At 42.8% G+C, this 16,854-nt stretch overlaps 1 protein-coding gene across 1 annotated transcript in view; it reads right to left on the bottom strand.

The window, feature by feature from the left end:
- The window catches only part of pappaa (pregnancy-associated plasma protein A, pappalysin 1a), a 273,947-nt gene that overhangs the window by 244,091 nt on the left and 13,002 nt on the right, over positions 1–16,854 (bottom strand). The window contains exon 2 of the mRNA XM_062031011.1: positions 3,575–4,664. Coding sequence (XP_061886995.1) covers positions 3,575–4,664 — 1,090 coding nt within the window. The remainder of the gene's footprint in view (positions 1–3,574; positions 4,665–16,854) is intronic.

Raw genomic sequence — 16,854 nt, 5'->3', positions numbered from 1 at the left:
CTGTTTTTCTTTCTTTCTTTCTTTCTGGTATGCTTCAACACCCCCACACCCATCTTTCAAATACCAGGGAGATTTGGACACTGGCAGCCAGTTGTTGATGGCTAAATCAAGCAGATTCTCCCCAGCCACTTGATGAATGAGCTTCGAACAGGGATGACTAAGCTGGAAGGGATGTGAAACCCACCTGCTTTTGCTCTCCGCCGTTGTTAATTAAACGCCATCATTGTTGCTATTTAGCGGCCATTTCAAACAAAAGGGATTGCGGCGGACGGACAGCGCTCCCAAGCTTCAGTTGTGATTGAAACCAGCCATCTCCATTGCTCAGTTTACGCTATCACAATAATCCTAATGGTCCCGTGTTATACGATGTTTCGTCCTTTTATATACAGTAAATCTCTGAATAGTTTATTGGAAGTGTGTTAAGAAAAAATCTAGACTTGATGCTGGTATTTAGACAGTTTAAAATAGCTTACTTCTCAGACCACATCCGTTTTTTATTTTGCAAATAGCTTTAATGCGAACGAGCTTCCCCCAAAAAAGTGTATGGCTGCAGGAAGTGCTATTTACAACTGACTACCTCCGCACTTGTCCGCTGAAAAAAATGCAAGAAAACAAATAAAACAAACCCAAGACTAGATCTGACCAATTAAGTCTATGAGCATGAACTGATGCCTACTCGGATGAGAGGCTAAACGTCTTCTAAAACAAACCAAACAGTCCAGTTGCGATGGATTGAATGCCGTGTGACAACAACGCAACATTAAGTAGTGGGAGAGGAGGTTACATACAACAATAGCATAGCTACAAGTGTAACCGAGCTAGCATTACGGTCATATTTTAACAGGAGCTATATAGGTTAACCTATTCGCGGAAGAAAAACCAAATGATCAAATTTACCGTTCCAACCTCCATAGCTGATTGACTGCTCATTGTTGGCATAGTTATCTTAAAGGCCTACTGAAACCCACTACTACCGACCACGCAGTCTGATAGTTTATACATCAATGATGAAATTTTAACATTGCAACACATGCCAATACGGCCGGGTTAGATTACTAAAGTGCAATTTTAAATTTTGCGCAAAATATCCTGCTGAAAACGTCTCGGTATGATGACGCCTGCGCGTGACGTCACGGATTGTAGAGGACATTTTGGGACAGCATTGTGGCCAGCTATTAAGTCGTCTGTTTTCATCGCAAAATTCCACAGTATTCTGGACATCTGTGTTGGTGAATCTTTTGCAATTTGTTCAATGAACAATGGAGACAGCAAAGAAGAAAGCTGTCGGTGGGAAGCGGTGTATTTCGGCCGGCTGCAGCAACACAAACACGTAGCCGGTGTTTCATTGTTTACATTCCCGAAAGATGACAGTCAAGCTTTACCATTGGCCTGTGGAGAACTGGGACAACAGAAACTCTTACCAGGAGGACTTTGAGTTGGATACGCAGACGCGCTACCATGAGTACGCAACTGCGGCTTCCGAACATTTGATCGCTTGCCCGTACGTGCGTGCCGCTACGTGCATGTCGCGTACGTAACTTTGGGGACTTTGGGGAAATATATGTGCTGTATGAACTTTGGGGAGGTGAACGGTATTTTGGGCTGTGGGATTGAGTGTGTTGTGCAGGTGTTTGATTTGTATTGGCGGGTTATATGGACAGGAGGGGGGAGGTGTTTGTTATGCGGGATTCATTTGTGGCATATTAAATATAAGCCTGGTTGTGTTGTGGCTAATAGAGTATATATATGTCTTGTGTTTATTTACTGTTTTAGTCATTCCCAGCTGAATATCAGGTCCCACCCGCCTCTCACAGCATCTTCCCTATCTGAATCGCTTCCACTACCCTCTAGTCCTTCACTCTCACTTTCCTCATCCACGAATCTTTCATCCTCGCTCAAATTAATGGGGAAATCGTCGCTTTCTCGGTCCGAATCGCTCTCGCTGCTGGTGGCCATGATTGTAAACAATGTGCAGATGTGAGGAGCTCCACAACCTGTGACATCACGCGCATATTGTCTGCTACTTCCGGTACAGGCAAGGCTTTTTTATCAGCGACCAAAAGTTGCGAACTTTATCGTCGATGTTCTCTACTAAATCCTTTCAGCAAAAATATGGCAATATTGCGAAATGATCAAGTATGACACATAGAATGGACCTGCTATCCCCGTTTAAATAAGAAAATCGCATTTCAGTAGGCCTTTAAGATGTGTAGCAAAGCGTTGTAGAAGAAAGGGGGTTGGGATATTTTAGCAAGGGTATCATGTCAATGAGGAAGGAGTCCTTCACGATGTCATGAAAGTTCAAAAGCAGCCGTTTGAGAACCTCATTCTTTTTTTGTAGGCCAAATGCACATCATCAACATTGAAATTGCACTTTTAACATGTGTGCATTATCACAAAAAATATTTTAAAAGTCTCAACTGTTCACTGCCACACAGGCATACCCACACACCGCCATTGTGCAGAAACTATTGCCTCTTACTTAAAAGTAAATTTTCGAATGAAATTAAACGATTAATCGTTTCTGCCTTAGAGGGAGATGATAGATTTGTCTCACATGTGGTGCTCATGAGCAGACTCTCGGTACACAATCAAGTGATGTCCCTATGTGTAACTTGAAAAAAAACCTGACTATGGAAAAAAAATAGTCCATTTTGCATATTATGACGATACTATTCCCTGTTTTGCCCTAAGTCAAGGCTACTTGTGTACCAGAAAAAGAAAAAAAAATGCTCAAGACTGGCAGAGACCTTTAGAATTCCAAAGACGCATCATCCCTGACGGCTTTTACTAATCATTTAGAAACCACAACAACATTGGAACAAAAATAAAACTCAATAGATTTATGAAAGAGCCTCGTAGAACACCACAATCCACGTTTTACCTGGAAGAAGAATTGACCATTTTTCCACTGTTTTTCAATGGAAATGTTCAGCTTACCCGTGTTTGGGGACCCTCACCTGCCTCCCAAGGAAAAACGTCTGTGCGGTTTCCTAGGGAGAGCAGCATGTCTAGAATAATTTCCATAGCTACGAGCGAAAAAGCCATTCTGGCCTGACCTCTATTTGCTCTTGCACTCTGTTTACAATCTCACTCTTTCCGAATCAACCGCCGCCTCCAATCAAGACGGCTTAATTAGGACCACTGGCCACAGGATACAAAGGACAAAAAGGGAAAAGGGGGTAGTAGTTGAAAAATGGATACCAGAAAAAAAAATGATCCGTCTGCCTTGCGTATTTGCTACTTGGAGAATCATTCTGTTGCATTTGTTTTTGCCCCGCTTCCGTGTGGAACACTGATTGAACCAGGCCAGGGGAAGATTGGACTAGCTGCCCCCCGGAGGATTTCCCAGGCCACACAGGCTGGGAGTTGAGTTACACGTCAGCCACAAACCAAATGGTCAGGAAGCAGTGTGACTCGACTTCCAAGCCCATCTTGCACGGCCGGAGAACATGGAAAGATTTGACGTTTGATTAATGGAAGAAGGCGTGAGAGATGTGGAGTTGTTTTACTGGAATTGTTTTGTAAAAAAAAAAGACAACCAAATCAAGCATGAATCAAGGAGTTTTCTTACTTGTATGGCGAGGAGCGGTTGAAGCATGTCTTGGTCACATCCGTCACGTCGGGGTTGCAACAGTCGCCAAGGTCGTAGAAGAAATCATCCCAGTTACATTCCGCATCGCAAATGCCGTTGCCCTGCTTGCTCTCAGGGCAGCGGCTCCGGTGCCGCGACACGCAGTCACCGGCGTCGTACCCGGTGAGCGGGTGGTTGCACTCTGGGTTGCAGGCGTCATCGCCCACTTTGCTGATGTCACAGTCAGCGAGAATCAAGCGGTTCCTCAGGGAGGAGTTGGTAACGTTGTGGATGCTGAGCTCCCAGGTGATGTTGTAAGGGCTGAAGGCGTCGTTAAGCTGCTGGTGCTGCAGGATAATCTGGTGGTCCGACACGGTTGGCTTGGTCCGAGTGTCATCCCAGATGTTTATCACACGGTACCGTACTTTCTTGGCACGGCGAAAGCTCCAAAGATGGTTGTAGTTTTCGATGACCTTGACATTGTCACAGACGGTTTGACCACAAACTGGAGGCTCTAATGTAGTGTCTAATAATCCATGGGCATTTCCTTCAAAACCTATCCGCCCACTTCCCCTCTGCTCCGGCTGAGGGAAGCTACCATCTTTCACAGTCAGCCACTTCCTGCCCGGGTGCTCAAATGTTTCACGTATAACCAGCTGAGGTAGATCTTGCAGATCCTCGTGGCCCTGCATGTTCCTGATAATCTGCCTCTGATCCCGAGCCTGCCTCCATAGAGTCACCCTCTCAACCGAGCCCCGGTAGTTATGATTCAATGCATTCCCGCCAATCATCAGCACTTTGCACTTTTTGGTCAGGTGACTGAAGACGTCGCCAGATTGCTCCCGACTCACGCCAACCTGGGCGCCGTTGACGAAGAGCTTCATGTAGATGCCGTTGTAGGTGACGGCCAGGTGAGCCCACTGATTGGGTACGTAGCGGGCGTTTGAGCGGATGGCGGTCGCCTTGTGGGCACGGTCCGTCTTCAAGGAAAAAAAGAAGCGGGGGTCGCGGTTGCCGTGTTCGCTTACGGACTGGATGCCGAGAAGCCAGCCTCGGTCGCTGGAGGCGTAGAAACATTTGTCGTAAAGGCCTGGAGATAAAATGGAGAAGAAGTCCGTTAGTATGAGTTAAGCCTCAAGCTTGAGGCGATAGCGCACAGGACGCCGGATCCAGGCACCTCCTAAAAAATGCCACCTCGCTTTGCAGCAATGCGGACCATAAATGCTGTGATTGGTCAGCTGTTAATCGAAGGTTTCTGGTATGTAAATGACTATTTTGGACGATGTAAAGCCCATCAGCCTCCTTTCTTTGGATCTACATTTGCAGCAAAAGTGACTCCAATAACAAGCTATGTCTTCAAACATTGTTTTTCCCGACCGACAATGAAAGCTAACAAGCTTTATAATGGAGGAGTGTCATGGCTGCTCAGTGAGTTGACTCATTGGTTTCACAATAGTTCTAATACAATCGTGTCGCAAAAAGGTACAAATACCATCGGCCATTGGATGCATCACAAGAAAGGCAGAGAACAAGGATTTGGGGTAAATGAATGATGAAAATGTCTCTCAAATTGCAGGGTTTCCCTTAATATAATTGATCGTGGCGACCTGCCATGGCAAAATAAAAGCCACCGCACCTTAAAAACAAGGTGTTTTTTTTGTTTTTTTACATAAAAACAAATGAAAGTAATATGACGTATGGTAGCATTGGGAAGAAGTGACACAAAGTCTGACGCTCTTTTTAACTTTTATTGACAATTTAATGCTAACAACCGGCCCAATTCAACTCAAGTTCTGTCTCGTGCACACACGTCCATCTCCATGCTTCACTCCTAGACACACAAGAATACTTCCTCTTTCTCCGCCAACATGTTGTGTTCACGATCATGGGAATATCAATATTACCTGGACATAAACTTTAACACCAGCAAGTCGTTCCAGTATAAATATATATATATATATATATATATATATATATATATATATATATATATATATATATATATATATATATATATATATATACAAGTGTGTGGGCGGGGCGGGGCCATGGGGCGAGGTTAAGGGGGAGGAGTATATTTATAGCTAGAATTCACTTAAATCCAAGTATTTCTTATATATATATATATATAAATAAAATAAATACTTGACTTTCAGTGAATTCTAGCTATGTATAAATATGTATTTTATTATATATATATATATACATATAAATAAAATAAATACTTGAATTTCAGTGTTCATTTATTTACACATATACAATAAAAGCCACCGCACCTTAAAAACCATGTTGTTATGACGTTGGCAATGCACATAGCCGTGTCATGGCTGCTCAGTGAGTTGACTCTTTGGTTTTACAATAGTTCTAATACAATCGTGACGCAAACAAGTACAAATACCATAGGCCATTGGATGCATCACAAGAAAGACGGAGAACAAGGATATGGGGTAATTGTAATTTATCCTAAAAGACTATAAGGACAGCAAGAAATTGGGTGCTGCATCGAAGACTGAACAGTATGGTCACAGCCGACGTTAGCAAATGTGATTATTTTGTCATATCTAGTCATGTCAGTGACGACTCTTCTGGACCAATGAAGCAACCGGTAGTGGTTTACCCCCGTATGGAATCCCGGATGAGTTATTAAGAATTGTACCTTGTAATACCTGGTTTTGACACTCAAAATATAATGTGTCTGGCCAAGAAAAGTACTAAAGGTCCTGATACGCGAGACCAGACAAGTGAATCCCCCCCCCGCCCTTGTTAAAGAAAAAAAACTGATGGAGTAAAACTAGCAGCAGCTGCTGTGGATTGACAAGTCAAAAACCTTTAAATATTTGGCAACAAAACAAGGCCGGCAGTCTGTTAGCCGGTAGGGATGAAGAGCCATACAAATATGTCTCGGCAGGCAAACGTGAAGCACGGCAGAGATTCCATGCAGATTTTCTCCAAATAGAGAGGTGGATTTGAGCAGATATTGTGGTCTTGTGTTATTCGTCACGCGAGGGGTGTTTGCAGATTTATGGACAATTTAATACCATATGGGGTATGCCTACATATCCAATACAAGAGTTTGATCAAAAGTCAATAGGGCATTCGTAGGGCATTCAATGAAAAGAAGCACCGAACACGCTGCTTGCCAAGAAACCTCCCCATAGGTCAGGGATGGGCAATTAATTTTTACCAGGGGCTGCATGAGCAACCCGAGCACTGCTGGAGGGCCACATCGACAATATTTCAATTAAATTTTGCTCAATATTATTTTTGATGTATACCGTAAGATAAATAATAATAATAATAACAATAATAATAATTAATAATAATTAAAATACTTTAATTTAACCTAACTTAACTTTATACCAAAAGCACTGCTTTGGAAATCATTTGTACCCCTTTCAGAGATCACATTTAGTTCCCCTTAAACATCCTCATGTTGCACAATGAAATGTAAGCATAGGATGAAGTGTGCATTCCTGTAACTTTCTCTAGTTTCAGCATTCAATGATTAATATAAATAAATTAACATTAATAATAAATGACAATAAAATAAGCACACATATGACGGAGGAGTCGTAGTGTAACTTTGTGTGGTGTTTGAGTTGTCCGACTTTTTGTGTGGCCATAAACGCACCAGTGGTTTAGTGGTATGCGTGTTGGTGACAGATGACAAGATGGTTTTGGCCTGGTTTGTACGGCAGAAAATGACTAGTTTTTCGAGATAGAAGTTTTTTACTCATGTTTTTGGTGTGGTTATGGCCGAATATAAACAGTTTTGCTCAAAAATGATCGATATAATTCCTGTCCTCGAAGCATCTCGATAGACGTTACAATAATTGAACAGTGTTCAATTGAACGGTGTTGACGAACACCGTTTGGGCCGCTTGTTGTCACTGTCACTCAGAGTTGCATTGCAAAATTACACAGAATAAATGTGCTTATTTTGTTTAGCATTCAGATGGGATTTGATTTGGTGCGCGGCATATATTTGCTGTGCGCAGAGGACGCTTGAGCAGTGCGCAATTGCGCAGGCGCGCACCTTAGAGGGAACGTTGCTTGGCTGTCCATGTCTTGTTGAAAACACGCCATTCGTCATCAACTTTTCTCTTTTTAGCATCTCGGGTGTAAACCGTGCATCACTTGTCGCTGTGCACCTTCACTCACAGGTTACACACGGACATACGCCCAAAAACAACACTTTTCAAAATAAAAGCAGCACAGTTGTATTGCGCGCACGACATAGATGTTTTTTCAACTTTATTTTGTAATTTGTGATTGCAGCTGTTCACATTCACTCACAATCACGCACGCGCATACGTCCACACGGAAGTCATACAAATAACGCTTTTCAAAACAAAAGCAGCACCGTTGTATTGCACACTCGACATAGATACTTTTTTAAATTTATTTTGTAATTTATGATTGGCCTCACGCGGGCCGGACAGGGACGCACAAAGGGCCGGATGTGGCCCGCGGGCCGCAGAATGCTCAGGTCTGCCATAGGTCTACAATATAAATCCATTTCAATTTTATATATTTCAAAAATCTTAAATATGTTACAGGCTAAGCTGCTAAGTGTTATTTCCAGCCGTCCAGATGGGAGAGCTGATGCATAAATATGATTTATTTTTCTCCTATATATCTGAGGGCGTGTTTGCTGGAAATTGGGTTGAAGTGCATGTTTGTCTAAGGGAAACTCCATGGAAATCTCTCTGTATAGGCTTCTCGCGAAACACTGGGCGCATTTAAAGTTGTTAGTGTAAATGTCCCTTGCCAGCTAAGTAGCCAGAAAAAAGGCCAGTTTTTCTGCTGAGGCCTTGTTTTTGTAGAGGCACCAAAACACCTTTTTCCTGTTTCACTTGGACCATGTGTGTCAGCTCCAGCATGGTAATGTGTTTTCACTTCTTAGGGGATCTCTGAATGCTAACTGTTTGTTTGTTTAGCGCTTGTCGAGGTACGTATGCGCCGGCGCACACGTTCGGCTCCTCGAGGGTTTCTGCGTCAATGCGAGTGTGTGGCCGGCGACGCCGGACGCTACGAGATGTAACGGCCACCTTGACATGTCCCTTATTGTACGGCAGATTTACACATTTAATATCCACCCTTCAAAAAAAATAAATTTATTCGGTAGTTTTAGCTGTAACGATAATGGACTTTTTTTTATCTCCGTTTTCTAACATTAGCAGTCTTAGAATGAACTTCAAGTCCCAGAATGATAAATGGTGCATTATGACCTGGTTGCCCTCTGCCATTTTGGCAGCAGTAACACTCGTTAGCGCTCATTTACTGTGGAGGAATCAATTCAAAGAGGTAATAATGATATAAATCAACGCTACCATTAAAATGTGATTGGTAAATGTCTAAAATTTAGCTCAGATAGGCTAATTTACTAAAAATGTGAGGCTAGAGCTAGATTTCTGAGCTAATTTAGTCTGCTAGCTACTACAACAAATAGTTTACCAGTTTTCTTATTTGTTATTGTCATACTAATGTAATTTATGTAACTCGTATGTTGAATAGTTGAACACTAGGGGTGTGGGAAAAAATCGATTTGAATTCGAATCGCGATTTTCACGTTGTGCAATCGATTCTCATTTTTAAAAAATCGATTTAATTTTTTAATTTTTCATTTTTTTCATTTTTTTTTTTTTTTTTTTTTTTTTTAATTAATCAATCCAACAAAACAATACACAGCAATACCATAACAATGCAATCCAATTCCAAAACCAAACCCGACCCAGCAACACTCAGAACTGCAATAAACAGAGCAATTGAGAGGAGACACAAACACGACACAGAACAAACCAAAAGTAGTGAAACAAAAATGAATATTATCAACAACAGTATCAATATTAGTTACAATTTCAACATAGCAGTGATTAAAAATCCCTCATTGACATTATCATTAGACATTTATAAAAATAAAAAAAAGAACAATAGTGTCACAGTGGCTTACACTTGCATCGCATCTCATAACTTGTGATTTAGGGCTATATAAATAAACATTGATTGATTGATTGATAAGATTGACAACACACTGTGTCCAATATTTTCACAAAGATAAAATAAGTCATATTTTTGGTTCATTTAATAGTTCAAACAAATTTACATTATTGCAATCAGTTGATAAAACATTGTCCTTTACAATTATAAAAGCTTTTTACAAAAATCTACTACTCTGCTTGCATGTCAGCAGACTGGGGTAGATCCTGCTGAAATCCTATGTTATGAATGAATAGAGAATCCTTTTGAATCTGGAAAATATCGTTTTTGAATCGAGAATCGTGTTGAATTGAAAAAAAAAATCGATTTTGAATCGAATCGTGACCCCAAGAATCGATATTGAATCGAATCGTGGGACACCCAAAGATTCGCAGACCTGTTGAACACCTTATTGTTACATAAGTTTATGTTTTAGAGCTAATTGCAGCAGAATTCTGTTTTAAAATAACCAAAATGCTACCTTTCGAAGGCTATTTTGCAATGAATAATTTGTTAAAGTTAGCTCCCTAAGCTAATTTAGTCTGTTAGCTAAAAAGTACAGACACCTTTTATGTGTATCCTTACTCCTTGTTGTTAGCTAGTGCTGTCTATTCTAATCAAGTTGAATTTCATGTTATAAATGATTGTAACAGCATGCTGTTTTAGAACAATTACTGTGTATTGTTCTGAAGAGTTAAAAATGCTAGCTCACGCAGGCTAGTTAGTTAGAAAATGATAAGCTAATGTTAGTGTTCTGCACTATTTTAGTTTGATAGCTAGCCCTATCCATACCTGTTATTCTTAGTTTATTATTTTGGTAGTGTCGAATGAATCGTTAAAATATTTTAGCCTGTATCTTTATTCTCCAAATATGCAAAGGTAAATGTATTGTAATAAATCAATGCTAGAAATGATCAGTTATGTTAGCTTCTTTAACCCTTGGTATCCCCCAAATGTTATAGGTCCTGTGGATCAGTCATAAAAAGTCTTAAAAGTAAGTCATATATATATATATATACATATATATATATAATTTTTTTTTTTTTTTACTTTCAAAGCTTAAATCTCAAGATCAACTTCAGATTGCAAAAAGACAAACAATGCAGTATTTGTGCACACACACGCACCATATTTTTGTAACCACAATCCACACAACTCGTATGTCACTAGCAACTCACCAACACTGTTTATTACATACAAGTTGTAGGCTGATTCAAAGCAACTGTGCGTCTAATATGAATATATGGTACTCTATGGTACTTTGGCAGTATCGAGCTGAGGGGCCAAACTACACCTTTAATATGATTTGCACGTAATTCAAAGGGAAATGTTTGGAGTCGTTTGGTTTTCATGAAAAATACATTTTAAAATAACAGGGCTAGAGTCTATCAAAATGGTCTTTATTAAAGGGAGTCAATGGGGGAACTTTGGGATCTCCAATGTATACTCACTCAATAACTCGTTCTACAAGTAACCCAGCAAAGAACAGACAATGCAAAGTTTTACTCCTGTGGCTGTATTTCATCCCGCTAACCATTCCAAATGAACATTCTGTTGTATAATGTCATCATCAAAGACAAGAAAAACAGACCCACAAAGGTCCCAGGTTTCCCCAAGTGTTAAGCATATCAACAATAATGATTACAATTGAATTTTACACAAGTTTAAACGGTTGAAAATGTTAGCTCACAAAATGTTTGCATTTATTTTAATATATTTAAAGAACAGGCGTCGCCAATCCGAAAGTTGGCCATGTTGGCAGGACTAGCCTGGCACGAGAAAATAGCGCAAAGGAGTTACTCTCAGTCGCAATAAATCAGACGGAAATGACTGCTAACGAAAAGTGTGTTTTGTACATTACATTACATAGCCTGGTGTTTACCAGGGCAACAGTCTGAATCTTGTTAATAGATAAAGATGATAGCATCTCATACAGATCTTGAAATTACCGTTAGACCCTGTCTACATTAAGCCGGATAACTCAGTAAACGAATAATTATTTATCCTAAGCCCTGTTTCGGCCACACTAAATCATCGTTTAAGGTTCCCCTCCTTGGATAATTCTTTACACGGGTAAGTGTGCCGTCTATTTCTTGAATCTACGGCTCTTAGCTTTGTATGGACTCATTGATCGTTTACAAAGTGAGTTCGGAGAGGAAATGACGCCAGAGAGACCGCGCCTCACACAGGAAGTGACGTCAGAAAGAACGCCCCACAGCCAGCTTCATATTAAAGCGTTTTCGTAACTCGGAGCTAACCACTGGAAATATGGAGGCGAGTCATCCAGACGTGCCCGTGTTTCTGCTTCCGTCTGTACAGACGCTTGTGGGAATCACACATGAATACCTTAAGAGAAAGCGATTGCAGCTATTCGGGATACAACACTTCTCAGACAAAAAGAGAACTTTCGAATGTCCAGGTCAGCTGGGATTCTACTTACCGAAAAACTTTGTCCTTTTGTCGAAGAAGAGACAACGAGAATGCGGGCTCCCGTGGATTTGATAAAAAAAAAGGTAGCGTGTGCTTTGTATTACATGGCCAACGAGGGAAGACTACGGAAAACGGCGAATGCTTTTGGACTGGCAAAGCAGACTGTAGCAGTCATTGTCCGCCATGTATGTCGCGGACTCAACGTCTAGGTCCAGAGTATATACATTTACCAAAAAGGAATGGACAATGAAGGTGAAGACCAAAGAGTGAGGAGTGTCCTGGCCAGATATCTAGATCCCGAGATTGATTGATGTAAATGTTCTTCATCACATTGTTTACGTGTCTAATAAAGATGTGTAATTTATGATGGCTCAGGTGTGATTCACTACAATAGGGCCCCGCAGCACACTGGATTCCAGTTAATTGAAATACCACAACACTGGATATTGTTCAGATAAGTTACATTTAAGAACTTGCACACAAAGCAACTCTGGAGGTGACTATGACGTGTGCATTTTCCGCACATGCGTACTAGGTTGCGTTGCGCCGGCTGACGGAGGGGGGGGGGGGGGGTCTTAAAGGACCATTGTGTGTGTGTGGACAAGGACAAGGTTAGATGGGATTTACCCTTAGCCGGGGCAGCATGGTGGAACAGAGGTTAGTGCATGTGCCTCACAGTACGAAGGTCCTAAGTACACTCCCGGGCTCGGGGTCTTTCTGTGTGGAGTTTGCATGTTTTCCCAGTGACTGCGTGGGTTCCCCCGGGTACTCCGGCTTCCTCCCACCTCCAAAAAACATGCACCTGGGGATAGGTTGATTGGCAACGCTAAATTGGCCCTAGTGTGTAAATGTGAGTGTGAATGTTGTCTGTCTATCTGTGTTGGCCCTGCGATGAGGTGGCGACTTGTTCTGGGTGAGATAGGCAGCTGAGATAGGCTCCAGCACCCCCCGCGACCCAGAAAGGGACAAGTGGTAGAAAATAGATGGATGGAGTGCCGGCAGTAAGTCGGACACGTTTCCAGTGAGGGTTGGACTCCGCCAAGGCTGCCCTTTGTCACCGATTCTGTTCATAACTTTAATGGACGGAATTTCTAGGCGCAGTCAAGGCGTTGAGGGGATCTGGTTTGGTGGCTGCAGGATTAGGTCTCTGCTTTTTGCAGATGATGTGGTCCTGATGGCTTCATCTGGCCAGGATCTTCAGCTCTCACTGGATCGGTTCGCAGCTGAGTGTGAAGCGACTGGGATGAGAATCAGCACCTCCAAGTCCGAGTCCATGCTTCTCGCCCGGAAAAGGGTGGAGTGCCATCTCCGGGTTGCGGAGGAGACCCTGCCCCAGGTGGAGGAGTTCAAGTACCTCGGAGTCTTGTTCACGAGTGAGCGAAGAGTGGATCGTGAGATCGACAGGCGGATCGGTGCGGCGTCTTCAGTAATGCGGACGCTGTATCGATCCATTGTGGTGAAGAAGGAGCTGAGCCGGAAGGCAAAGCTCTCAATTTACCGGTCGATCAACATTCCCATCCTCACCTATGGTCATGAGCTTTGGGTTATGACCAAAAGAACAAGATCACGGGTACAAGCAGCTGAAATGAGTTTCCTCCGCCGGGTGGCGGGGCTCTCCCTTAGAGATAGGGTGAGAAGCTCTGCCATCCGGGGGGAGCTCAAAGTAAAGCCGCTGCTCCTCCACATCGAGAGGAGCCAGATGAGGTGGTTCGGGCATCTGGTCAGGATGCCACCCGAACGCCTCCCCAGGGAGGTGTTTAGAGCACGTCCAACCGTTAGGAGGCCACGGGGAAGACCCAGGACACGTTGGGAAGACTATGTCTCCCGGCTGCCCTGGGAACGCCTCGGGATTCCCCGGGAAGAGCTGGACGAAGTGGCTGGGGAGAGGGAAGTCTGGGCTTCCCTGCTTAGGCTGCTGCCCCCGCGACCTGACCTCGGATAAGCAGAAGAAGATGGGTGGATGGATGGAGTGTAGAAGGGGCCTAAGCCCATCGCCATCTTTCTAACGCAATGTTTACAACTGTCCCCTTCAAGATGACGCGACGTCACAAGGACCTCGACATCGCGTCATCTCAGGGATTGATCACCCGGCTCTAAAGCCTCTCACATTTTTCAATTCCGCTGTCTCGCTCGTAATAATAACAATCATAATAACGCCAACACATGCTTGTTCCCATGATTGATCGCCGATGGCAAGCGCGCTGACATCTTTGCTTAACTTTGATCTGGTTCTCGTTAGACGCGAGCGCTCCAGGATGCATTCATTAACCGGCTAATTCAATGGACTTATGTTCAAACGGACAGCGACCGGCTGGGTTCAGCGTCAAGGCCAGTGTCTTAGGTGGATGACGTCTGCAGGGAGAGGAAAAAGCCCTCCATCTGTCAGCTAGTGCACTCAAGGCTAGAAGGTGTGCTCAAATGCTCGCCGGGCTCCCAGTGTAAACAGCTGTCATAATTCTGCCATGCTCAATTAATCTAAAACACTACACTTTTCCAGAACCTGCCTTGGGACTGTCCTGGCTCGCATACAAACATGTATAGGTTTAACAAGCAATATATACGTGATATGTATCCATTTGTGTCTGCGCACATTAAGGGATTTGCGTGTGTTCCAAAGGCCACCGTCCATTCGTCTTCCTCCAAGCAAAAACACCCTTAGGAAACAAACAAGGATTGAAAGCCGCGTTAGCACAAACGCGACAAAGATAACACGTCTGATAAAAGAACTGTTTGCGCCCTCACGAGAGGACTTTTAAGTGGCCGGTCACATCGGCCCCGTACGGATGATGGAAATTTCCACCGATATTTAACCGAAAAAGTGATGCTAAAAACGTCATGACATCACATATTGAGACTTTAAACATTTAACTAGGCTGTCAAGCGCTGAATAGGTCCACTGCTACGACTTCTTGGACGCCGGTCTTTGGAGTCTGCCAATAGATTCCGTTTGCTTTTATTGTGACACCGACATCCCATTAAAGGTAGCTGGCGGCGGCTCGTGTTCGCTCAGTGGTCGGACTAATACCAGGGTTCAGTTTGAGGTAATGATCGCTAACGATAAGTGTGACACTTAAACTCCAAACAGTCATGCTTTCATTTAGTTGGACAGTCCTCCCTCTGGGTATTCAAACCGCTTTGACAACATTGGCTTCTGCTCTCATGAACTTGACATTGATATTATTATTATTCTATATTGAATTTGGTGTCATGGTCTATTTATATCTACATCACGACATGGTTCAAGTGACTCAATTCGGATTTCCAGAAAGAACTATTCAGGCTTATCAATCAATGAATCAAATTTTATTGATACAACCCTTAACCCTTGTGTGGTGTTCGGGTCTGTGGCACCCGTTTTCACTTTTTCTTCAAAGAAAAATGATACAATTAATTAATTGTTCAAACTGAGACTCACTGACTTTGGCTCATTTTCTGTGAAGAACATATATCAGAATACATATTTAATGACCACACACCATACACCCCCCCCCCTACATATAAGATGTGCGGGTCCACTGGACCCGGGGCTAATAGAAGTGTGGAAATTGATGTTTTGTGTACCACACGCACCCACCCATCCACCTACACACACACCCACCCATCCACCTACACACACACCCACCCACACACACACACACACACACACACACGGCAGGCCTAGACAGGAGGAGGACAGAGTGTAGGTACACAGGACATCAGAGGGTCAAATGGGCGAGAAAATGAGAGCAGACAGTCTTGACAAACAATGTTGCAACCTTGTGTGGGAACCGCAGGTGCAGAAACACAAAAGAAGAATCCCTGTGGGATGCAGAAACTGGCAGAGAAGTTTTCCGTGCAACGTTCATATTGTTGTTACTCAGCCAGTGTTTGTGGGTCTGATGGACCCGTTGCATTTTGTGGCTTTTAATGCCTCACAATCAAACACTTTTGTGTTAAAATACTGAACAGATGTTTATAGGGATAAGGTAAACATATGTTCAGTATTTTAACATAAAAGTGTTTTTAAGCCTTTTTTAAAAGCATCCACAGTCTGTGGTGCCCTCAGGTGGTCAGGGAGAGCGTTCCACAGACTGGGAGTGGCGGAGCAGAAAGCCCGGTCCCCCATTGTTTGTAGCTTTGTCCTCTGAGGTTGGAGGAGGTTAGCCTGTCCGGAGCGGAGGTGTCGTGTGGAGGATTTGGGGGTGAGTAGTTCTTTGAGGTAGAGGGGGGCATTTCCATGGAGGCACTGGTGCGTTAATAGGGAGACTTTGAATTAAATCCTGAGTGGAACAGGAAGCCAGTGAAGGGATTTGAGAGTTGATGTTTATAGGGATAAGGTAAACATCTGTTCAGTATTTTAACATAAAAGTGTTTGATTGTGAGGCATTAAAAGCCACAAAATGCAACGGGTCCATCAGACCCACAAACGCTGGCTGAGTAACAACAATATGAACATTACACAAGGGTTAATCACAACAACAACATGACCCTGATCTGAACCAACAAACTAAAACTTACAATGTTGTATTACTTTTTTGACTTTGTGGCTTATTTCAAGTTGTTATGTTAATTTCTATTGTGCACAGGTTATCATTAATAACTGGCAGGAGGAGCGATGTGACATAGGTCTGCATGCGAGAGTGTACAAACTGGTGGGAGAAGCAGTCACAATATTTGACACATTGGCCGTGTGGATGTGCAAGTATATGATGGGATTTTGCTTTTTGGATTATTCCACGTCCATTCATTATGCAAAGTGGCAAATATTATGAATAACTGGTGGTAGAGGCAGTCAAAATGATACGTCACGTATGTATCTGTACGTGTGTGAGAGAGAGAGGGAGGATGTATTTAGTGATTATTTTTGCTACAGAGCTCCAAACTTCATGAGA

The sequence above is a fragment of the Entelurus aequoreus genome, linkage group LG21, assembly GCF_033978785.1.
Source record: "Entelurus aequoreus isolate RoL-2023_Sb linkage group LG21, RoL_Eaeq_v1.1, whole genome shotgun sequence".
In the NCBI taxonomy this organism is placed as follows: Eukaryota; Metazoa; Chordata; class Actinopteri; order Syngnathiformes; family Syngnathidae; genus Entelurus; species Entelurus aequoreus.
This window is presented reverse-complemented; position numbering and strand designations above follow the sequence as displayed.